The sequence below is a fragment of the Salmo trutta genome, chromosome 30 (genome assembly GCF_901001165.1).
Source record: "Salmo trutta chromosome 30, fSalTru1.1, whole genome shotgun sequence".
In the NCBI taxonomy this organism is placed as follows: Eukaryota; Metazoa; Chordata; class Actinopteri; order Salmoniformes; family Salmonidae; genus Salmo; species Salmo trutta.
The window spans coordinates 43195377-43220944 of record NC_042986.1 but is presented as its reverse complement, the minus strand read 5'-3'; the positions used below and the strand labels follow the sequence as shown (position 1 = coordinate 43220944).

General features: G+C 40.2%; 1 protein-coding gene across 1 annotated transcript in view; it reads right to left on the bottom strand.

Moving 5' to 3' along the window:
- The window catches only part of LOC115168786 (membrane-associated guanylate kinase, WW and PDZ domain-containing protein 3), a 69451-nt gene that overhangs the window by 27777 nt on the left and 16106 nt on the right, over positions 1 to 25568 (bottom strand). Inside the window, exons 7-10 of the mRNA XM_029724341.1 lie at positions 15320 to 15893; positions 13680 to 14187; positions 12877 to 12940; positions 9898 to 10371 (exon numbers count right to left, since the gene is read on the bottom strand). Of these exons, the coding sequence (XP_029580201.1) occupies positions 9898 to 10371; positions 12877 to 12940; positions 13680 to 14187; positions 15320 to 15893 (1620 nt within the window). The remainder of the gene's footprint in view (positions 1 to 9897; positions 10372 to 12876; positions 12941 to 13679; positions 14188 to 15319; positions 15894 to 25568) is intronic.

Here is a 25568-nt window from a genome sequence, read left to right as displayed (position 1 = left end):
CTTTTACCTTCTAGGGGCGAAATGTTCCCACAAATGTTTGTTCTGATCCCCACAAGGATAGTACAACCAAAAACACACACACACACACACCCGACACACACACACACACACACACACACACACACACACACACACACACACACACACACACACACACACACACACACACACACACCCGACACACACACACACACACACCCCCAACACACACACACACACACCCGACACACACACACACACACCCAACACACACACACACACACCCGACACACACACACACACCCCCGACACACACACACACACACACACACACACACACACACACACACACACACACACACACACACACACACACACACACCCGACACACACACACACACACCACAAACTCTTAACTATACACACTCACATCAAATCAAAATCAAATCAAATGTATTTATATAGCCCTTCGTACATCAGCTGAAATCTCAAAGTGCTGTACAGAAACCCAGCCTAATACCCCAAACAGCAAGCAATGCAGGTGTAGAAGCACGGTGGCTAGGAAAAACTCCCTAGGAAAAACTCCCTAGAAAGGCAAAAAACCTAGGAAGAAACCTAGAGAGGACATACCCACACAGCTAAAACTAATTATAAATGACAATATATCATTAATAAACGACTGTTGAATGTGAATCATTGAACCCAACGACCAGCACAGTGAAACAACAGAGAGGTAGGTACGTGAAAGGAAATAGTTACATTTTGAGTCCTTCGCCGTTTTCAGAGCAGATTGCAGACGCTCCAGCATTTTCTGCCAATTTTCTGACTAAATCCAAATAATCCCGAAATAACCTCAATCTGCGATTTTACTTTGAACAAATTAAAGTAGCAAAAAACAGAGATACAAAATAAAACATTCTCTTTATGCAAACCTTATGTTGTCCAACTGTCTGCTACTGAGTACTGACTATCAGAGAGAGAGAGAGGGGGAATGAGAGAGAGAGGGGGAATGAGAGAGAGAGAGAGAGAGAGAGAGGGAGAGAGAGAGAGGGGGGGAGAGAGAGAGAGAGAGGGGAGAGAGAGAGGGGGGGAGAGAGAGAGAGAGAGAGAGAGAGAGAGAGAGGGGAGAGAGAGAGAAAGGGGGAATGAGAGAGAGGGGGGAATGAGAGAGAGAGAGAGAGAGAGGGGGAGAGAGAGAGAGCGAAAGGGGAGAGAGAGGGGGATTGAGTGTCTGCTACTGAGTGCTGACTATCAGAGAGAGAGAGGGGGAGGAGGGAGGGAGGGAAGAGAGAAGGAGGAGGGAGGGAGGGGGAGGGAGGGAGAAGAACAGGAGGGAGGGAGATAAGGAAGGAAGGAAGGAAGGAAGGAGGGAGGGAGGGAGGGAGGGAGGGAGGGAGAGAAACTCATGTAGGACACCAGAGCAGCTGAGGTTCAAGCCATGACATCATGTGGTGTGTGTGTGTGTGTGTGTGAGAGAGTGTGAGTGTGTGTGTGTGTGTGAGTCATTACAACTCACTGCATTTCTGACTGCAAAATATTAAAAGTCTAAATACTTGTAGTGTGAATTCAAGCGTACCACAGACAACATGGTTGGAACAGACATGGTTGGAAAAACATATGCATGATCATGCACACGAGTTGGCATGGTGACACACCAGTGAGCACACACACAAACACACACAAACACACGCACACACACGTTTGTTTTACTGTCCGTGTGGGGACCAAACAATTGATTCCCGAATCAAAATCCTATTTTTCATAACCACTAACCCTAACCCTAACCCTAATCCTAACCCTATTTTTCATAACCACTAACCCTTACCCTTAACCCTAACCCTAACCCTTAACCCTAACCCTAACCCTTAACCCTAATCCTAACCCTTAACCCCTAATCCTAACCCTTAACCCCAAACCCTAACTCTTAACCCCAAACCCTAATCCTAACTCCTAACCCTAATCTTAACTCCTAACTCCTAACTCTAACCCTTAACCCCAAACCCTGATCCTAACCCCTAACCCTTAACCCATTGAAAATAAGAATTTGTTCTTAACTGACTTGCCTAGTTAAATAAAGTTAAAATAAAAATAAATACAAATAAACCATAATCCTAACCCCTAACCCTAACCCCTAATCCTAATCCCTAACCCTTAACCCCAAACCCTAACTCCTAACCCTAATTCTAACCCCTAACCCTTAACCCCAAACCCTAACTCCTAACCCTAATCCTAACTCCTAACCCTAACTCCGTAATCCTAATCCTAACCCCTAACCCTAATCCCTAACCCTTAACCCCAAACTCTAATCCTAACCCCTAACCCTAAATGGTCCCGTGTAGCTCAGTTGGTACAGCATGGTGTTTGCAACACCAGGTTTTGAGGGTTTGATTCCCACGGGGGACCAGTATGGAAATAAATGTATGAAATGTATGCATTCACTACTGTAAATTGCTCTGGATAAGAGCGTCTGCTAAATGACGTAAATGTAACTCCCTAACCCCTAAATAGATTTTATCCTTGTGGAGAAAAGTGTCCCCACTTGTCCCCCAAGGTTCCTTGTTTTACTATCCTTGTGAGAACTTCTGGAACCCACAAGGATAGTAAAACCGCACGTAAAACCGTGCACGCACGCACGCACGCACGCACGCAAGCAAAAGGATGCCAATGTTCAACATTCTCTGTAGGGGGCTCACTCTATTTAGAGAATATCCTGATCTGGATAGATTTGATCAGCATTTACTACATGGTATGAACTGAATGCTCCTACAATAGTATGGCATTGGTTGAGCTCAAGGCTATTTTAGGTCAAGGGGTTAGGGTTGTTTTTTACCAGGTAAATTGACTGAGAACACATTCTCATTTACAGCAACAACCTGGGGGATCATTACAGAGGAGGGGGATGAATGAGCAAATTGTAAGCTGGGGATGATTAGGTGGCAGTGATGGTATGAGGACCAGATTGGGAATTTATCCAGGACACCAGGGTTAACACCCCTACTCTTACAATAAGAGCCATGGGATCTTTAGTGACCACAGAGAGTCAGGACAACCCTTTAACATCACATCTGAAAGACTGCACCCTACACAGGGCAATGTCCCCAATCACTGCCCTGGGGCATTGGAAAGAGTGCCTCCTACTAGCCCTCCAACACCACTTCCAGCAGCATCTGGTCTCCCATCCAAAGACTGACTAAAACCAACCCTGCTTAGCTTCAGAAGCAAGCCAGCAGTGGGATGCAGGGTGGTATGCTGCTGGCATCACAGACAATGAAAAGGAGAGGGTTGGCATAAGTTTAGGTTAAGTTTAGGTTTAGAATTAGGGTTGGGGGTTAAGGCAGCAGTTTGTGTGCAAAGTTTCAGACTGATCCAGGGAAGAATTACATTACTGCACAATATTTTACATTTACATTTTAGTCATTTAGCAGACGCTCTTATCCAGAGCGACGAACAGTAGTGAATGCATACCTTTCATTTCATGCATTTATTTTTATATTTTTTATTTTGTATCAAGTCTGCCAGGAGTCTGCCCAAATGTGTCTCAATTGGTCAAATGATACATTTTCAAGTACGTAACTATAGAGAACATACAAAAATGATAATAAAACATTTAAGTTTACACACTCCCAGGAACGTCATACATGATGGATCATTAGCTTATACACTAACTTTTTCACATCTAGATGACCGGGCGGGTTGGGTGTGGAGACAGACACAGCAGTGGGATCAAACTGTAGTCCCCAGTTCCTATATTTTAACATAAAAAATGATTTTATCAAACAAAACTATGCTAAATTTTATCTCTGGGACCCTCCGAATGACAAATCAGATCAAAGATTACTGAATGTAAGTACATTATTTACCTTCAGAGCTGAATGTGTCAAACCAGTTGTCTTGATACAAGTGTGTTGTTGTTGTGCACTCTCCTCAAACAATAGCATGGTATTCTTTCACTGTAAAAGCTACTGTAAATTGGACACCGCAGTTAGATTAACAAGAATTTAAGCTTTCTACCCACATAAGACATGTCTATGTCCCGGAAAGTTGGCTGTTGTATACAACGTCATTGTAGTTACATTAGCGCACGTTAGCAACAACCGTCCCGGTTTAGGGGGACACACACATCCCATAGAGGTTAAGAAACGTTTTTCAACAGAATCAGCGCAATGAATGCACCCCTGATCACACACAAACACAGTTCACTTTCATAGCAGCCACGTACAAACAGCGGGTTGTATATATATATACATATATAAGTCCTTCTCGTATCTATCTACGCGCTCTCCTCCTCTCACCTTTTCCCTTCGCTTGTGGACTTCAGTGCATATCAAATCAGCTGTCTGCGACTGGGCAAAAAAACACTTTCCAATCCAAATCATAACCGCTACACACAGCCTACATCGTTGTCACGTCAACATAGCTACTAGAACTAACACTTTAGTAAATAGCTATAATCATGCAGTACAGTCAGCAAGCACTTTAGCAGTTACACCGGTGGCAATACATTTATAAAACCAAAAGCTTACCTTGACTTGTAAGAGTTCCAGTGTTGGATAGCCATAGCCAGCTAGCTAACCTAGCATCCCTCTGTTTGAGCAGGGTGTTTGAGTAAGCTAAACTAGCTAGCTGCATTTGACACATTACTAAGTAAGTGAAAGTGAAACAAATATACTACAGAATACAGCTAGCTCTCTCTCACACGCTCTCTGCTTCTCTTTCATTTTGGAAGAAATTAATTAGTTCAAAACTGTTCAACTATTATCTTTCTCTCTCTTTGAGTCAACTACTCACCACATTTTATACACTGCAGTGCAGTGCTATCTAGCTGTAGCGTATGCTTTCAGTACTAGATTCATTCTTTGATCCTTTGATTGGGTGGACAACATGTCAGTTCATGCTGCAAGAGCGTACGTATGTATGTATGTATGTGTGTGTATGTACGTTCGTACGTATGTATGTATGTATGTGAGAGAGAGAGAGAGAGACAACAGACATTAAGAACACCCCCTTTTGTCCTCAGAACAGCCTCAACTCGTCGAGGCATGGACTCTGTAAGGTGTTGTAAGTGTTCCACAGAGATGCTGTTGACTCCAATGCTTCCCACAGTTGTGTCACGTTTCTGGACCTAAGGAATAGCTTTTGATACTGTTAACCATGAGGTTCTCATCACACAATTGTCCAAGTTCAACTTTTTCCCCGATGCCTTGAGATGGATGAAATCATACCTTGAAGGCAGAACTCAGTGTGTTAGAGTGAGCAATGAGCTGTCGCCCACTCTTAGCTATGATGTGGGCGTGCCCCAAGGGTCAATACTGGGGCCCCTCCTGTTCAGCCTGTACATTAATGATCTGCCTTCTGTCTGTCCTGGGGCCCCTCCTGTTCAGCCTGTACATTAACGATGTGCCTTCTGTCTGTACTGGGTCTGAAGTTCAAATGTATGCAGATGATACAGTGATTAATGTGCAAAGAGCAAACAACAGGCTGCACCAGAACTCACTACTGTAATGGTCCAGGTTACAAAGTGGCTCAGTGACTCACTACTGTAATGGTCCAGGTTACAAAGTGACTCACTACTGTAATGGTCCAGGTTACATAGTGGCTCAGTGACTCACTACTGTAATGGCCCAGGTTACATAGTGACTCAGTGACTCAGTACTGTAATGGTCCAGGTTACAAAGTGACTCAGTGACTCGTGTTTGCATCTCAATGTGAAATAAACTGTCGGCATGTTCTTCACAAAGAGGACAACAGATGCGACTGAGCCAGATGTCTGTGAATCAGGGGAGAAGCTCCAGGTGGTATCTGATGCTACTGAACCAGATGTCTGTGTATCAGGGGAGAAGCTCCAGGTGGTATCTGATGCTACTGAACCAGATGTCTGTGTATCAGGGGAGAAGCTCCAGGTGGTATCTGATGCTACTGAACCAGATGTCTGTGTATCAGGGGAGAAGCTCCAGGTGGTATCTGATGCTACTGAACCAGATGTCTGTGTATCAGGGGAGAAGCTCCAGGTGGTATCTGATGCTACTGAACCAGATGTCTGTGAATCAGGGGAGAAGCTCCAGGTGGTATCTGATGCTACTGAACCAGATGTCTGTGTATCGGGGGAGAAGCTCCAGGTGGTATCTGATGCTACTGAACCAGATGTCTGTGTATCAGGGGGAGAAGCTCCAGGTGGTATCTGATGCTACTGAACCAGATGTCTGCGTATCGGGGGAGAAGCTCCAGGTGGTATCTGATGCTACTGAACCAGATGTCTGTGTATCAGGGGGAGAAGCTCCAGGTGGTATCTGATGCTACTGAACCAGATGTCTGTGTATCAGGGGGAGAAGCTCCAGGTGGTATCTGATGCTACTGAACCAGATGTCTGCGTATCGGGGGAGAAGCTCCAGGTGGTATCTGATGCTACTGAACCAGATGTCTGTGTATCAGGGGGAGAAGCTCCAGGTGGTATCTGATGCTACTGAACCAAATGTCTGTGTATCAGGGGAGAAGCTCCAGATGGTATCTGATGCTACTGAACCAAATGTCTGTGTATCAGGGGAGAAGCTCCAGATGGTATCTGATTTTAAGTACCTTGGCATCATAATTGATTCCAACCTCTCTTTTAAAAAGAAGGTGGAAAAGGTCATTCAAACAACCAAATTCAACCTAGCTAATTTCCAATTTTATACGAAATTGTTTGACTACAGAGATAGCAAAACTGTACTTCAAATCTATGATACTCTCCCCATTTAACATACTGCTTGACTAGTTGGGCCCAAGCTTGCTGTACAACATTAAAACCTATTCAGTCTGTCTACAAACAGGCTCTCAAAGTGCTCGATAGGAAGCCCAATAGCCATCATCACTGTTACATCCTCAGAAAGCATGAGCTCCTGAGTTGGGAAAATCTTGTGCAAAACACCGACGTATGTCTTGTATTCAAGATCCTAAATGGCCTGGCTCCCCCTCCACTCAGTACTTTAGTTAAACAGAAAACCCAAACATATGGCAGCAGATCCACAAGGTCTGCCATGAGAGGTGACTGTATAGTTCCCTTAAGGAAAAGCACCTTTAGTAAATCCGCTTTCTCTGTGAGAGCTTCCCATGTCTGGAATACACTGCTATCAGACACACATAACTGCACCATAATATCACACTTTCACAAAATGCATGAAGACATGGCTAAAGGTCAATCAGATTTGTGAACATAATCCCTAGCTGTGTATTGCCGCTTTCCATGTTGTCTGTAGCTTGTGAGGTGTGGAAACACTTTATTGCTTTGATGGATTTTGTCTTGTTGCTTTTTGTTCTATGTCGCTCTGTCTGTATGCTACGTCTTGCTTGTCCTATGTTGCTCTGTCTGTATGCTACGTGCTGCTTGTCCTATGTTACTCTGCGTGTGCTCACTGCTCACTGATTGTCTGTATTGTAATTGTTTTTTAAAAACCTGCCCAGGGACTGCGGTTGAACATTAGCCGGCTGGCTAAAACCGGCACTTTTACTAAAACGTTGATTTATGTGCACTGTCCCTGTAAAAATAAAATAAACTCAAGTTGTCTGGATGTCCTTTGAGTGGTGGACCATTCTTAAAACACACAGGAAACTGTTGAGAGTGAAAAAGTCAGCAGCGTTGCAGTTCTTGACACAAACCGGTACACCTGGCACCTACTACCAGACCCCGTTCAAAGGCACTTCAGTATTTTGTCTTGCCCATTCACCCTCATACAGACACAATCCATGCCTGAGTTGTCTTAAGGCTTAAAAATCCTTCTTTAACCTGTCTCCTCCCCTTCATCTACACTGATTGAAGTGGATTTAACAAGTAACATCAATAAGGGATCATAGCTTTCACCTGGATTCACCTGGTCAGTCTGTCATTGAAAGAGCAGGTGTCCTTAATGTTTTGTCCACTCAGTGTTGTATGTATTTTTTTTAGATATAGACCTATTGTAAATGTGTTTTATTGTGGCGCCATCATCTTTATTGCAGAATGAAAAACGAATACACACATACTTTTATGCACCATAGTCATCAGACAGGTAATGAACTGTCCTTTGGAAAAAAGCAACTGAAAAAACAGGACCATGTTTGAAAAACACGTGTTTCTGTTGTTTATGTCAATATGACACAAGTAAGGTAACAGAGTCAGAAATCAGGAAGGCAGACAGGCTCTATAGACCTCTATAGATGAGTGACTGTGTCCAACTGCCATGTTCTGACCAGTATAAGGGGTTATTTGTTATTGTAGTTTGGTCAGGACGTGGCAGGGGGTGTTTGTTTAGAGTGTCTCGGGGTTTGTTGGTCTACGTTCTATGTTAGTGTATTTCTATGTTCAGTCTAGTTTTTCTACTTCTATGTTTAGGGTTTGTTGATTGACCTTCAATTGGAGGCAGCTGTTCCTCGTTGCCTCTGATTGAAGGTCCTATGTATAGGGATGTTTTGCTATGGGGGGGGTTTGTGGGTAGTTGTCTCCTGTTTAGTGTCTGTACACCTGACGGGACTGTTTAGTGTCGTTCGTTTTGTTTGTTTTCCTTCTTCAACATTGAAAGAAGATCAGTATACACATTCCTCGCTGCGTTTTGGTCTGATCCTTACGACGCCCGTTACACCAACACACCAACTAACTAGCTGTTGTTATGTTGGGCACATACTGACCTTAAAAAAAAAATCTCATGAAATATATATTTTATGTATTGCTAAAATAAAGATTTAAGGAAATTCCAGCAGTCACCAACATTACTACAAGACAAAACATCTCAATCAAGCCTGATGGTCTTCATATGTTTTCATGTGAAATACAAAATTGATGAAACTGATGAATCGATCAATACCTAGAATCTAGATCCTGTTGAAGAGAATATCGATCAATACTTAGAATCTAGATACTGTTGAAGAGAATATCGATCAATACCTAGAATCTAGATCCTGTTGAAGAGAATATCGATCAATACCTAGAATCTAGATACTGTTGAAGAGAATATCGATCAATAACAGGAATCTAGATCCTGTTGAAGAGAATATCGATCAATACCATTTTCATATGATTCTGTATTTCTGTGCAGAATTTACTGTAAATCGATCATATATCATTCTGTCTCTGTTCAAAATTTACTGTAAATCGATCAAATATCATTCTGTGTTTTCGTACAGAATTTACTGTAAATGGATCATACATCACTGTGTTTCTGTACAGCATTTACTGTAAGTGGATCGTACATCAAAAGATACATAAAAATATGTTGTAAATTTCACAGTTACATTATGCAGATGGCAAAATGGTTATAGTTACCAGATCACTTCAGTACACGCTAATACGATTACACTAAAGGGTAACGAGTACAGCGCATTTTCGTGCTTCTATATTAATAAAACCAGGAAGGGAAAGAGCTTCAGAAGGAACTCCAGAACGACCACTGCCACGTCCTGACCATAGTAAGATGTTATTTGACGGGGGTGTTTTGTGTTTTTCTATGTTTTGTATATCTATGTTTAGGTTCTAGTTTTCTATTTCTATGTTGTTGTTTTTTGGGATGATCTCCAATTAGAGGCAGCTGGTCCTCGTTGTCTCTAATTGGAGATCATACTTAAGTAGGGTTTTTTTTCCCACCTGTGTTTGTGGGTAGTTGTATTCTGTTTAGTTCATGTACCTGAAAGAACTGTGCGCTTTCATTTTCTCTTTGTTATTTTTTCGTTAGTGTTCTGAGTTATAATAAATATTCATCATGAGCAATCAACACGCTGCGCTTTGGTCCCCCCTCTACGACAGACGTTACAACCACATCTGATGGGGGGTAAATATCTAGACCGGTCTCAAAGCGTCTCAGAGTAGGAGAGTAGGATCAGTTGAGCCTTTCAGACCATAATGAATAATACTATATGGACAGAGGGGGACCTGATCCTAGATCAGCAATAGGTTCTAAACTATAAACGACTCACCCCCATTGGCGAGGTCCTGTGAGGCGATGACAAAGCCAAACCCCTCCCCTGGCCGTCTCCGTAGCTCCACCTCCTGACCCATGACTGACACCCGGGCCCTTCCCCCTCTACCGTCCACCGGGCCCTTGGCCATGGCCCCCAGCCCCACCCTCCCTCTTCCCCCACCTCCAGGGGGCATGGCTAGAGGCCCAGGGCCACCACCCTCCTCCATCCCCAGCCAGTCCCTGGGCTCCAGGGTGATGGTTACCGGGACTGAGTCCAGGAAGGAGGTACTCTGGACCAAGGAGGGGAGTTCAGTGGAGGGTGAGGCTGGGGCGAGGCCACTGTTGCTGGGGGGGAGGTGCAGGGGCACCAAGGCATCTGAGGTGGAAGGCAAGTCAGATGGGGAGGGGAGGCCGTGAGAGGGGGAAGAGGGTCCAAGCGGAGAGGGGAAGGGTTTGTAGAGGTTAGGGGAGACGGGAGAGAGGAAGGACCCTGGAGAGAGAGAGAGAGAGAGAGAGAGACAAAGAGAGACAAAGAGAGAGAGAGACAGAGAGAGAGACAAAGAGAGAAGAGAGACAAAGAGAGAGAGAGAGAAGAGAAAATACCTTAGCCATAACAATAATGATTTACCATTTACAACAGCAACATTATAGATTCAAAAAGCTTTATTGTCCTAACATTAGGCAACAGGCATTATGCCTAGTGTTGTTTTCATTTGTGTGTTACGTACAAACTTTCCACTATTTTGTGAAAGGAAAAGTGCTCATAACAACAGCTGATCATTTCAATAATAAGACAGCAGTTCATCTATTCACCACATTAGAAAGTCATTAATGAACCCAACACAGAGAGAACTGAAACTCGGAGGTGAATCCGTCCTGGACTTCGTACACAATAACCTGGTCGGAAAGTTAAAGTGGTTGCTGCTTCGATGGGAGGATCCTAAACACTACTCCTCTTATTGTTCCCCAAGTACTGAAGTTACATTAAACCTAAAGTATTGAAGTCACATTAAAACCTCACTAGGGTAGGGGGCAGCATTCGGAATTTTTGGATGAAAAGCGTGCCCAAAGTAAACTGCCTGCTACTCAGGTCCAGAAGCTAGGATATGCATATAATTGGTAGATTTGGATAGGAAACACTCTAAAGTTTCCAAAACTGTTAACATAATGTCTGTGAGTATAACAGAACTGATATGGCTGGCGAAAACCTGAGAAAAATCCATCCAGGAAGTGCTATTATTTTGAAAACCTGTTTTTCCATTGAAAGCCTATCCACCATACAAAGACTTAAGACCCAGTTCACAATGCCTATGGCTTCCACTACATATGGCCAGTCTTTAGGCATTGTTTCAGGCTTTTACTCTGAAAAATTAGGGAGAAACACCACTTTCAATGAGAGGACAGTGGAAATGTCCAGACATGAGTCCTGCGCGTGACTGGGAGCGTGCCTTTCCTGTTTTTCCTTTTCTATTGACGAAGCTATTGTCCGGTTGAAATATGATCGATTATTTATGACAAAAACAACCTGAGGATTGATTATAAATATCGTTTGACATGTTTCTACAAACTTTTATGGTACTTTTTAGATTTTTTGTCTGTCTGTTGTGACCGCGCTTTGTTCCAATGGATTACTGAACAAAACGCACCAAGAAAACTGAGGTTTTTGAATATAAAGAGGGACTTTATCGAACAAAACGAACATTTATTGGGTAACTGGGAGTCTTGTGAGTGTAACCATATGAAGATCAAAGGTAAGTGATTAATTTTATCGCTATTTCTGACTTTTGTTACTCCTCTACTTGGCTGCTAACTGTTTGTGATGATTTGTCTGCTGGGCGCTGTTCTCAGATAATCACATGGTTTGCTTTCACCGTGAAGCCTTTTTGACATCTGACACCGTGGTTGGATTAACAAGAAGTTAATCTTTAAACTGATGTATAACACTTGTATGTTTTATGAATTTTTATAATGAGTATTTCTGTTTTTGAATTTGGCGCTCTGCAATTTCACTGGATGTTGGCCAGGTGGGATGGTAGCGTCCCACACCCCCTAGAGAGGTTAAGAGTATTTCAACCTAAAGTATTGAAGTCACATTAAGAGTATTTAAACCTAAAGTACTAAAGTCACATTAAGAGTATTTAAACCTAAAGTATTGAAGTTACATTAAGAGAATTTAAACCTTGTCAGAAGGTGAGTGTAAATAAAGACAAAACCAATGGAAAATGAAAGATGGATCAGCGATGGCTAGAAGACCGGTGACGTCGACCGCCGAGCACCGCCCCGAACAAGGAGAGGGACCGACCTCGGCGGAAGTCGTGACAAACCTAAAGTACTAAAGTCACATTAAGAGTATTTCAACCTAAAGTACTGAAGTTAGATGTTACATTAAGAGTATTTAAACCTAAAGTATTGAAGTTACATTAAGAGTATTTAAACCTAAAGTACTGAAGTTAAATGTTACATTAAGAGTATTTAAACCTAAAGTACTGAAGTCACAATAAGAGTATTTAAACCTACAGTACTGAAGTTAAATGTTACATTAAGAGTATTTAAACCTAACGTACTGAAGTTACTTGTTACATTAAGAGTATTTCAACCTAAAGTACTGAAGTTAAATATTTAAACCTAAAGTACTGAAGTTACTTGTTACATTAAGAGTATTTAAACCTAAAGTACTAAAGCTAGATGTTACATTAAGAGTTTTTAAAAAGGAAGAAAATCTGCATGAGGGTACTGCACCAAGGCTATCAACAGCAGTAGTATTACTAATATTTATATACAGTAGGTAAATATAGTGTACTTGTGGTAGTAGTAGTAATATTAGTGTATTTGTGGTAGTAGTAGTAATATTAGTGTATTTGTGGTAGTAGTAGTAATATTAGTGTATTTGTCGTCGTAGTAGTAGTAATATTAGTATTACTAGTATTTATATTGGTAAATACAGTGTATTTGTGGTCGTAATAGTAATATTATTTATACAGGCTAATGTGCTTACCTCCTCTGTAAACCAACAGCGTTACTTCTCCCTGCTTGATATGTTCCTGAAGGACCCTCTGCACCTTCAATGTTCAGCAGAGTTCAATGTTAAAACAGGTCAACATTATTATATAGGTCAACATTAAAATAGGTCAAAAATATTGGTTCATTTACATCTCACACTAAAGGGACACCTTCTTCACATGAAGGTGTTCTAACATCCAGTAAACCTTAAAGCTCTTCTGTCTTCCTGTCATCTGGTAAACCTTAAATCTCTTCTGTCTTCCTGTCATCTAGTAAACCTTAAAGCTCTTCTGTCTTCCAGTAAACCGTAAAGCTATTCTGTCTTCCTGTCATCTAGTAAACCGTAAAGCTCTTCTGTCTTCCAGTAAACCTTAAAGCTCTTCTGTCTTCTTGTCATCCGGTAAACCTTAAAGCTCTTCTGTCTTCCAGTAAACCTTACAGCTCTTCTGTCTTCCTGTCATCTAGTAAACCTTAAAGCTCTTCTGTCTTCCTGTCATCTAGTAAACCGTAAAGCTCTTCTGTCTTCCAGTAAACCTTAAAGCTCTTCTGTCTTTCTGTCATCCAGTAAACCTTAAAGCTCTTCTGTCTTTCTGTCATCCAGTAAACCTTACAGCTCTTCTGTCTTTCTGTGTCATGTCAAATGTCAATTAGATTACTCCATGTTGTCAGAATAAACTTACTCCAGAGATTGATGATTACTATTGACGGTTGTTGAAATAGATAACAATCAACCTCATAACCAAACCAAATGACGGTCTGTAACCGTAGAGCTGTCTCCCGAAGCCAGTCCTACTGTACCTGAGCGAAGCTGAGACTCTGCACGTCAGCTCCATCGATCTTCACTATAGCATCCCCTGGCTGCAGGGAGGAGCACTGCCTTCTGTCCCACACTCTCTTCACCAGGGCCAGCTGCCCCCCTTTCCCCCCCGCCGTCACACTGAACCCCATCCCACCCCCCTCACTCCTCCCAAGGGGCACAGGGACCAGCTCCCCTACTCCAGACCTTACAGGTACACCCTCGCTGGTCGGGCTGTGGCCCCTACGGGGGTGGGAGCTGGCGGGGCAGCCGTTGAAGCCGCAAGGGGGGACCTCCGTAGGCGGGCTTGCCATGAGGGACGTCTGGGGCATGGGAGGCCGTTGGCATGGCGCACCAGGAGAGGTGGCGGTGCCCACCTCCGGCTGGGACAGGGGAAGCTTGGAGAGGGAGATGGGCAGGGTGGAGGTGGACAGGTCACTCTGATGGTGGACCATGGAGGAGGAGGAGGAGGAGGGGAGGGAGTTACCACCGTAGCGCATCAGAGACCATCTGAGAGGGAAGAAGAGGAAGAGGAGGAAGAGGAGAAAGAGGGGCGTTAATGATATTCTGTACCCGACTGACACACACAGAGGAAATGAAGAACCGTGAACTGTACAGCTGATCTGATTGACTGTTACACTATACATTTACATTTAAGTCATTTAGCAGATGCTCTTATCCAGAGCGACTTACAAATTGGTGCATTCACCTTATGATATCCAGTGGAACAACCACTTTACAATAGTGCATCTAAATCTTTTAAGGGGGGGTTAGAAGGATTACTTTATCCTATCCCAGGTATTCCTTAAAGAGGTGGGGTTTCAGGTGTCTCCGGAAGGTGGTGATTGACTCCGCTGTCCTGGCGTCGTGAGAGAGCTTGTTCCACCATTGGGGTGCCAGAGCGGCGAACAGTTTTGACTGGGCTGAGCGGGAACTGTGCTTCCGCAGAGGTAGGGAGGCGAGCAGGCCAGAGGTGGATGAACTTCATGTTAACTTTGTGTTCGAACCATAGGCAGCACTTTTCTCTCATATAAATCAAATCAAATCAAATGTATTTATAAAGCCCTTCAAACATCAGCTGATGTCACAAAGTGCTGTACAGAAACCCAGCCTAAAACCCCAAACAGCAAGCAATGCAGGTGTAGAAGCACGGTGGCTAGGAAAAACTCCCTAGAAAGGCCGAAAACCTAGGAAGAAACCTAGAGAGGAACCAGGCTATGAGGGGTGGCCAGTCCTCTTCTGGCTGTGCCGGGTGGAGATCATAACAGAACATGGCCAACATGGCCAAGATCATCAGCTGTGAACTCAGTCCATCTTGGCAATTGGTTAGTTAGAGTTAGTTAGTTGGTTAGTTAGTTATTGCTCTGGCACCCCTATGGTGGAACAAGCTCCCTCACGACGCCAGGACAGTGGAGTCAATCACCACCTTCCGCAGACACCTGAAACCCCACCTCTTTAAGGAATACCTGGGATAGGATAAAGTAATCCTTCTAACCCCCCCCCCCTTAAAGATATAGATGTACTATTGTAAAGTGGTTGTTCCACTGGATATCATAAGGTGAATGCACCAATTTGTAAGTCGCTCTGGATAAGAGCGTCTGCTAAATGACGTAAATGTAAATGTAAATTTAGGGTTAGTTACCTTTGTGTCCATCCACTCAAGGCCTCTGAGTCACTCTGGCTGGTGGAAGCGGAGGTTGATTCAGGAGGGGGAGGAGGGGGGATGCCCCTACTGTGAGAGGAAGAGGGGGCACAGGCTGAGCTGGCAGAAGAGCCCGGGGTACCGTTAGACAGCGGGTAGGCGGGCGGTGCCAAGACCAGTCCTGTCGCGTTTCCATTAGCGTCCAACCCTGATCCCGAGTTTCCCGCCACTCTCAGATAGTTGCCGTTGTGATGGGATAGGGTCCGATTAAGGTTAGCCAGGCCGGGGGCGTTGGCGTGGGTGGGCTCGGCAGGGCTGGGACAGGAAGGGGACTGGGCAGTGGCTGTGGAGGGAGGAGTGGCTGCAGCGCTGAGGGGTTCCAGAGGAGAGGAGGAGGAGGAGGAGGGGGTCAGGGGTTGTTTGGGACAGCCGTCTGGGTTGTAGAGCATGGGATAGCCTCTCCGTAACACAACGTCCACACTGTGACCCATGGGGACAGACTTCAACATCTCTACCACCTCTTTATGAGACAGACCCAGGACACAGCTGTCATTGATGTAGACCAGGATATCAGCTGGAGAACAGAGAGAGAGAGAGAGAGAGAGAGAGAGAGAGAGAGAGAGAGAGAGAGAGGTACACTATTGATAATGTGTTATATCATCCACTATAATAGATAATGTGTTATATCATCCACTATAATAGATAATGTGTTATATCATCCACTACAATAGATAATAGATAATGTGTTATATCATCCACTACAATAGATAATAGATAATGTGTTATATCATCCACTATAATAGATAATGTGTTATATCATCCACTATAATAGATAATGTGTTATATCATCCACTACAATAGATAATAGATCATGTGTTATATCATCCACTATAATAGATAATGTGTTATATCATCCACTATAATAGATAATGTGTTATATCATCCACTACAATAGATAATAGATCATGTGTTATATCATCCACTATAATAGATAATGTGTTATATCATCCACTATAATAGATAATGTGTTATATCATCCACTACAATAGATAATAGATAATGTGTTATATCAACCACTATAATAGATAATCTGTTATATCATCCACTATAATAGATAATGTGTTATATCATCCACTACAATAGATAATAGATAATGTGTTATATCATCCACTATAATAGATAATGTGTTATATCATCCACTATAATAGATAATAGATAATGTGTTATATCACTCCACTACAATAGATAATGTGTAATATCATCCACTACAATAGATAATAGATAATGTGTAAATCATCCACTATAATTAGATAATAGATAATGTGTTATATCATCCACTATAAGAGATAATGTGTTATATCATCCACTACAATAGATAATAGATCATGTGTAATATCATCCACTACAATAGATAATAGATAATGTGTTATATCATCCACTATAATAGATAATGTGTTATATCATCCACTACAATAGATAATAGATAATGTGTTATATCATCCACTATAATAGATAATGTGTTATATCATCCACTATAATAGATAATGTGTTATATCATCCACTACAATAGATAATAGATCATGTGTTATATCATCCACTATAATAGATAATGTGTTATATCATCCACTATAATAGATAATGTGTTATATCATCCACTACAATAGATAATAGATAATGTGTTATATCAACCACTATAATAGATAATCTGTTATATCATCCACTATAATAGATAATGTGTTATATCATCCACTACAATAGATAATAGATAATGTGTTATATCATCCACTATAATAGATAATGTGTTATATCATCCACTATAATAGATAATAGATAATGTGTTATATCATCCACTACAATAGATAATGTGTAATATCATCCACTACAATAGATAATAGATAATGTGTTATATCATCCACTATAATAGATAATAGATAATGTGTTATATCATCCACTATAAGAGATAATGTGTTATATCATCCACTACAATAGATAATAGATAATGTGTAATATCATCCACTACAATAGATAATAGATAATGTGTTATATCATCCACTATAATAGATAATGTGTTATATCATCCACTACAATAGATAATAGATAATGTGTAATATCATCCACTACAATAGATAATAGATAATGTGTTATATCATCCACTATAATAGATAATGTGTTATATCATCCACTAGAATAGATAATAGATAATGTGTTATATCATCCACTACAATAGATAATGTGTTATATCATCCACTACAATAGATAATAGATAATGTGTAATATCATCCACTACAATAGATAATAGATAATGTGTAATATCATCCACTACAATAGATAATAGATAATGTGTTATATCATCCACTATAATAGATAATGTGTTATATCATCCACTACAATAGATAATAGATAATGTGATATATCATCCACTACAATAGATAATAGATAATGTGTTATATCATCCACTATAATAGATAATGTGTTATATCATCCACTACAATAGATAATGTGTTATATCATCCACTACAATAGATAATGTGTAATATCATCCACAACAATAGATAATAGATAATGTGTTATATCATCCACTATAATAGATAATGTGTTATATCATCCACTACAATAGATAATAGATAATGTGTAATATCATCCACTACAATAGATAATAGATAATGTGTTATATCATCCACTATAATAGATAATGTGTTATATCATCCACTAGAATAGATAATAGATAATGTGTTATATCATCCACTACAATAGATAATGTGTTATATCATCCACTACAATAGATAATAGATAATGTGTAATATCATCCACTACAATAGATAATAGATAATGTGTAATATCATCCACTACAATAGATAATAGATAATGTGTTATATCATCCACTATAATAGATAATGTGTTATATCATCCACTACAATAGATAATAGATAATGTGATATATCATCCACTACAATAGATAATAGATAATGTGTTATATCATCCACTATAATAGATAATGTGTTATATCATCCACTACAATAGATAATGTGTTATATCATCCACTACAATAGATAATGTGTTATATCATCCACTACAATAGATAATAGATAATGTGTTATATCATTCACTACAATAGATAATAGATAATGTGTTATATCATCCACTATAATAGATAATGTGTTATATCATCCACTACAATAGATAATAGATAATGTGTTATATCATCCACTACAATAGATAATAGATAATGTGTTATATCATCCACTATAATAGATAATGTGTTATATCATCCACTATAATAGATAATGTGTTATATCATCCACTACAATAGATAATAGATAATGTGTTATATCATCCACTATAATAGATAATGTGTTATATCATCCACTATAATAGATAATGTGTTATATCATCCACTACAATAGATAATAGATCATGTGTTATATCATCCACTATAATAGATAATGTGTTATATCATCCACTATAATAGATAATGTGTTATATCATCCACTACAATAGATAATAGATAATGTGTTATATCAACCACTATAATAGATAATCTGTTATATCATCCACTATAATAGATAATGTGTTATATCATCCACTACAATAGATAATAGATAATGTGTTATATCATCCACTATAATAGATAATGTGTTATATCATCCACTATAATAGATAATAGATAATGTGTTATATCATCCACTACAATAGATAATGTGTAATATCATCCACTACAATAGATAATAGATAATGTGTTATATCATCCACTATAATAGATAATAGATAATGTGTTATATCATCCACTATAAGAGATAATGTGTTATATCATCCACTACAATAGATAATAGATAATGTGTAATATCATCCACTACAATAGATAATAGATAATGTGTTATATCATCCACTATAATAGATAATGTGTTATATCATCCACTAGAATAGATAATAGATAATGTGTTATATCATCCACTACAATAGATAATGTGTTATATCATCCACTACAATAGATAATAGATAATGTGTAATATCATCCACTACAATAGATAATAGATAATGTGTAATATCATCCACTACAATAGATAATAGATAATGTGTTATATCATCCACTATAATAGATAATGTGTTATATCATCCACTACAATAGATAATAGATAATGTGATATATCATCCACTACAATAGATAATAGATAATGTGTTATATCATCCACTATAATAGATAATGTGTTATATCATCCACTACAATAGATAATGTGTTATATCATCCACTACAATAGATAATGTGTTATATCATCCACTACAATAGATAATAGATAATGTGTTATATCATTCACTACAATAGATAATAGATAATGTTTTATATCATCCACTACAATAGATAATAGATAATGTGTTATATCATCCACTACAATAGATAATGTGTTATATCATCCACTACAATAGATAATGTGTTATATCATCCACTACAGTAGATAATGTGTTATATCATCCACTACAATAGATAATGTGTTATATAGATCGTTTCAGTATGTAATGTATCTTCAGTATCATTGAATGAATACAGGATGACTATAGCTGGCAGTAGGGGCTTATTGCACCACATTTGTATGAGAGGTGATAGCATGTGTGTGTGTGTGTGTGTGTGTGTGTGTGTGTGTGTGTGTGTGTGTGTGTGTGTGTGTGTGTGTGTGTGTGAGAGGGAGGTACACTATTGATAATGTGTTATATCATCCACTATAATAGATAATGTGTTATATCATCCACTATAATAGATAATGTGTTATATCATCCACTACAATAGATAATAGATAATGTATTATATCATCCACTACAATAGATAATGTGTTATATCATCCACTATAATAGATAATGTGTTATATCATCCACTACAATAGATAATAGATAATGTATTATATCATCCACTACAATAGATAATGTGTTATATCATCCACTACAATAGATAATAGATAATGTATTATATCATCCACTACAATAGATAATGTGTAATATCATCCACTACAATAGATAATAGATAATGTGTTATATCATCCACTATAATAGATAATAGATAATGTGTAATATCATCCACTATAATAGATAATGTGTTATATCATCCACTACAATAGATAATAGATAATGTGTAATATCATCCACTACAATAGATAATAGATAATGTGTTATATCATCCACTATAATAGATAATGTGTTATATCATCCACAACAATAGATAATAGATAATGTGTTATATCATCCACTACAATAGATAATGTGTTATATCATCCACTACAATAGATAATAGATAATGTATTATATCATCCACTACAATAGATAATAGATAATGTGTTATATCATCCACTATAATAGATAATGTGTAATATCATCCACTACAATAGATAATAGATAATGTGTAATATCATCCACTACAATAGATAATAGATAATGTGTAATATCATCCACTACAATAGATAATAGATAATGTGTTATATCATCCACTATAATAGATAATGTGTTATATCATCCACTACAATAGATAATAGATAATGTGTAATATCATCCACTACAATAGATAATAGATAATGTGTTATATCATCCACTACAATAGATAATGTGTTATATCATCCACTACAATAGATAATAGATAATGTGTTATATCATCCACTACAATAGATAATAGATAATGTGTTATATCATCCACTAAAATAGATAATGTGTTATATCATCCACTACAATAGATAATGTGTTATATCATCCACTGCAATAGATAATGTGTTATATCATCCACTACAATAGATAATAGATAATGTGTTATATCATCCACTACAATAGATAATAGATAATGTGTTATATCATCCACTACAATAGATAATAGATAATGTGATATATCATCCACTACAATAGATAATGTGTTATATCATCCACAACAATAGATAATAGATAATGTGTTATATCATCCACTACAATAGATAATGTGTTATATCATCCACTACAATAGATAATAGATAATGTATTATATCATCCACTACAATAGATAATAGATAATGTGTTATATCATCCACTATAATAGATAATGTGTAATATCATCCACTACAATAGATAATAGATAATGTGTTATATCATCCACTATAATAGATAATAGATAATGTGTAATATCATCCACTATAATAGATAATGTGTTATATCATCCACTACAATAGATAATAGATAATGTGTAATATCATCCACTACAATAGATAATAGATAATGTGTTATATCATCCACTATAATAGATAATGTGTTATATCATCCACAACAATAGATAATAGATAATGTGTTATATCATCCACTACAATAGATAATGTGTTATATCATCCACTACAATAGATAATAGATAATGTATTATATCATCCACTACAATAGATAATAGATAATGTGTTATATCATCCACTATAATAGATAATGTGTAATATCATCCACTACAATAGATAATAGATAATGTGTAATATCATCCACTACAATAGATAATAGATAATGTGTAATATCATCCACTACAATAGATAATAGATAATGTGTTATATCATCCACTATAATAGATAATGTGTTATATCATCCACTACAATAGATAATAGATAATGTGTAATATCATCCACTACAATAGATAATAGATAATGTGTTATATCATCCACTACAATAGATAATGTGTTATATCATCCACTACAATAGATAATAGATAATGTGTTATATCATCCACTAAAATAGATAATGTGTTATATCATCCACTACAATAGATAATGTGTTATATCATCCACTGCAATAGATAATGTGTTATATCATCCACTACAATAGATAATAGATAATGTGTTATATCATCCACTACAATAGATAATAGATAATGTGTTATATCATCCACTACAATAGATAATAGATAATGTGATATATCATCCACTACAATAGATAATAGATAATGTGTTATATCATCCACTATAATAGATAATGTGTTATATTATCCACTACAATAGATAATAGATCATGTGTAATATCATCCACTACAATAGATAGTAGATCATGTGTAATATCATCCACTACAATAGATAATAGATAATGTGTTATATCATCCACTACAATAGATAATGTGTTATATCATCCACTATAATAGATAATGTGTTATATCATCCACTACAATAGATAATAGATAATGTGTTATATCATCCACTACAATAGATAATAGATAATGTTTTATATCATCCACTACAATAGATAATAGATAATGTGTTATATCATCCACTACAATAGATAATAGATAATGTGTTATATCATCCACTACAATAGATAATGTGTTATATCATCCACTACAATAGATAATGTGTTATATAGATCGTTTCAGTATGTAATGTATCTTCAGTATCATTGAATGAATACAGGATGACTATAGCTGGCAGTAGGGGCTTATTGCACCACATTTGTATGAGAGGTGATAGCATGTGTGTGTGTGTGTGTGTGTGTGTGTGTGTGTGTGTGTGTGTGTGTGTGTGTGTGTGTGTCAGTGCGATTAACTTCTAGGGCCCCGTAGAGCAGGAATAAGGGTAGAAGGGAAGGGTATACCACTACAAAGCAGGATCAAGGAGATAGCCAGCGAATTTACCTAAATATTCTGAAAAAATATTTTATTTTTATTTTTAAAAGAAAATCTTGAAATTGACAGGGTCTAATTGAGGTATCTAAATGTAGATTTCTTAATGAATCAGAAAAAAAATTGAATACAGAAAAAATATATAAACACAACAAAAGTTATAAAACACGAACAAAAGTGTTCGTCCCACATTTCATGACCTGAAATCAAACATCCAATTTTCCATACGCAGTCATGTGAAATCCAGAGATTTAGGGCCCAATGAACTGATTTTAATTGACAGATTTCCTTAGACGAACTGTAACTCAGTGTCACGTCCTGACCAGCAGATGGAGCTATTGTTTTAGTTTTGGGGTCAGGACGTGACAGTTTTGTGTATGGGAATGTTTGTGTTGTTGATTGGGACTTCCAATTGAAGGCAGGTGTGTTGAGTCGAGTTTGATTGGAAGTCCTATATAGGTGTGTGTGTTTTTCTTTGGGGTTGTGGGTGGTTGTTTTTGCACTGCGTTTGTGAGCCTGTAAAACTGTTACTGTTGTCACCTTTATTGTTTTATCAAGTGGATGCTTTACTCCTTTTTTGGTAATTAAAACCATGAGTATTCATATACCTGCTGCGCCTTGGTCTTCTCTCCATGACAACTGTCGTTACAGAACCACCCACCACAAAAGGACCAAGCAGCGGAAGAGGAAGGAGCCACAGGAGTTCAACGTGATGGACCAATGGACGTGGGAGCAAATCCTGGACGGAGAGGGACCATGGACTCAGGCTGGGGATTATCGCCTCCCGCAGTGGGAGATTGAAGCGGCGAGAGCGGAGAGGCGATTCTATGAGGAGAGGGAGCTAAGGGAACCCGAGAGGCAGCCCCAAGATTTTTTTGGGGGGGGGGCACACGGGTAGCTTGGCCAGGCCAGGGAAGAGCCGTAAGCCAGCTACCCGTGACTACAGGGAGGTGCGTATGAGGTGGAGGGCGCCATGTTACGCTGAGGTACGCACCATCTCGCCTATACGGACGCACAGCCCAGTTCGCCCAGTACCAGCGCCCCGCAGGTGCCAGGGCAAGGGGAGCATCGAGCCGGAAGGGGTGATGCCAACCCTGCACTCAAGACCGCCAGTGCGCCCTTTCGGTCCGGTGTTTCCCGCTAGACGCACTAGCATGGAGGTGCGTGTCTCCAGGCTGGCACGTCCAATACCAGCCCCACGCATCAGGAGTCTAGTGCGTCAGCCCAGCCTCGCCAGGCGGAAGTTGCCAGAGCTGCCCGCCAGTCAACAATCACCAGAGCTGCCCGCCAGTCAACAGTCACCAGAGCTGCCCGCCAGTCAACAGTCGCCAGAGCTGCCCGCCAGTCAAGTCGCCAGAGCTGCCCGCCAGTCAACAGTCGCCAGAGCTGCCCGCCAGTCAGGAGCCGCCAGAGCCGCCCGCTAGTCAGGAGCCGCCAGAGCCGCCCGCTAGTCAGAAGCTGCCAGAGTGGCCCGACTGCCCGGTTCTGCCAGAGTGGCCCGACTGCCCGGTTCTGCCAGAGTGGACCGACTGCCCGGTTCTGCCAGGGTGGCCCGACTGCCCGGTTCTGCCAGGGTGGCCCGACTGCCCGGTTCTGCCAGGGTGGCCCGACTGCCCGGTTCTGCCAGAGGTGCCCGCCTGCCCTGATCTGCCAGGGTGCCCTGCCTGTCAGGATCTGCCCGAGTGGTCCTCCTGCCCTCCAGCCCAGCCCGAGTGGTCCTCCTGCCCTCCGGCCCAGCCCGAGTGGCCCTCCTGCCCTCCTGCCCTCCGGCCCAGCCCGAGTGGCCCTCCTGCCCTCCGGCCCAGCCCGAGTGGCCCTCCTGCCCTCCTGCCCTCCGGCCCAGCCCGAGTGGCCCTCCTGTCTTCCGACCCAGCCCGAGTGGTCCGTCTGCCAGGGTCAGCCCGAGTGGCCCGTCTGCCCGGCGCAGCTATCGGCGCCACCAAAGTGGGCGACGCCGAAGGTGGAGCGAGGTCCACGTCCTGCACCGGAGCCACCTCCAGGATAGGTGGGTTGGGGAGCGAGGGTGTAGCACAGTGCCGTCGGTGACGGCAGCCACCCTCCCTTCCCTCCCTTATTGTTTAGGGGTTATTGTTTATGGGTTTTTTTGTTGGTGTTTTCTGTTGGTAGGTGCATTCCGGGGTCTGCACCTTGAGGGGGGGGGGGGTACTGTCACGTCCTGACCAGCAGATGGAGCTATTGTTTTAGTTTTGGGGTCAGGACGTGACAGTTTTGTGTATGGGAATGTTTGTGTTGTTGATTGGGACTTCCAATTGAAGGCAGGTGTGTTGAGTTGAGTTTGATTGGAAGTCCTATATAGGTGTGTGTGTTTTTCTTTGGGGTTGTGGGTGGTTGTTTTTGCACTGCGTTTGTGAGCCTGTAAAACTGTTACTGTTGTCACCTTTATTGTTTTATCAAGTGGATGCTCTACTCCTTTTTTGGTAATTAAAACCATGAGTATTCATATACCTGCTGCGCCTTGGTCTTCTCTCCATGACAACTGTCGTTACACTCAGTAAAATTGTTGAAATTGTTGAGTTTCTATTTTTGCTCTGTGTATTTTACCCTTCTGAAGATTACGTTCAGGAGAAAACGTCACAATCACACACACCACTATAATTTGGGACGCAGAGAGAGAGGGAGGGGGAGAGTGGGTGGGTGAGAGAG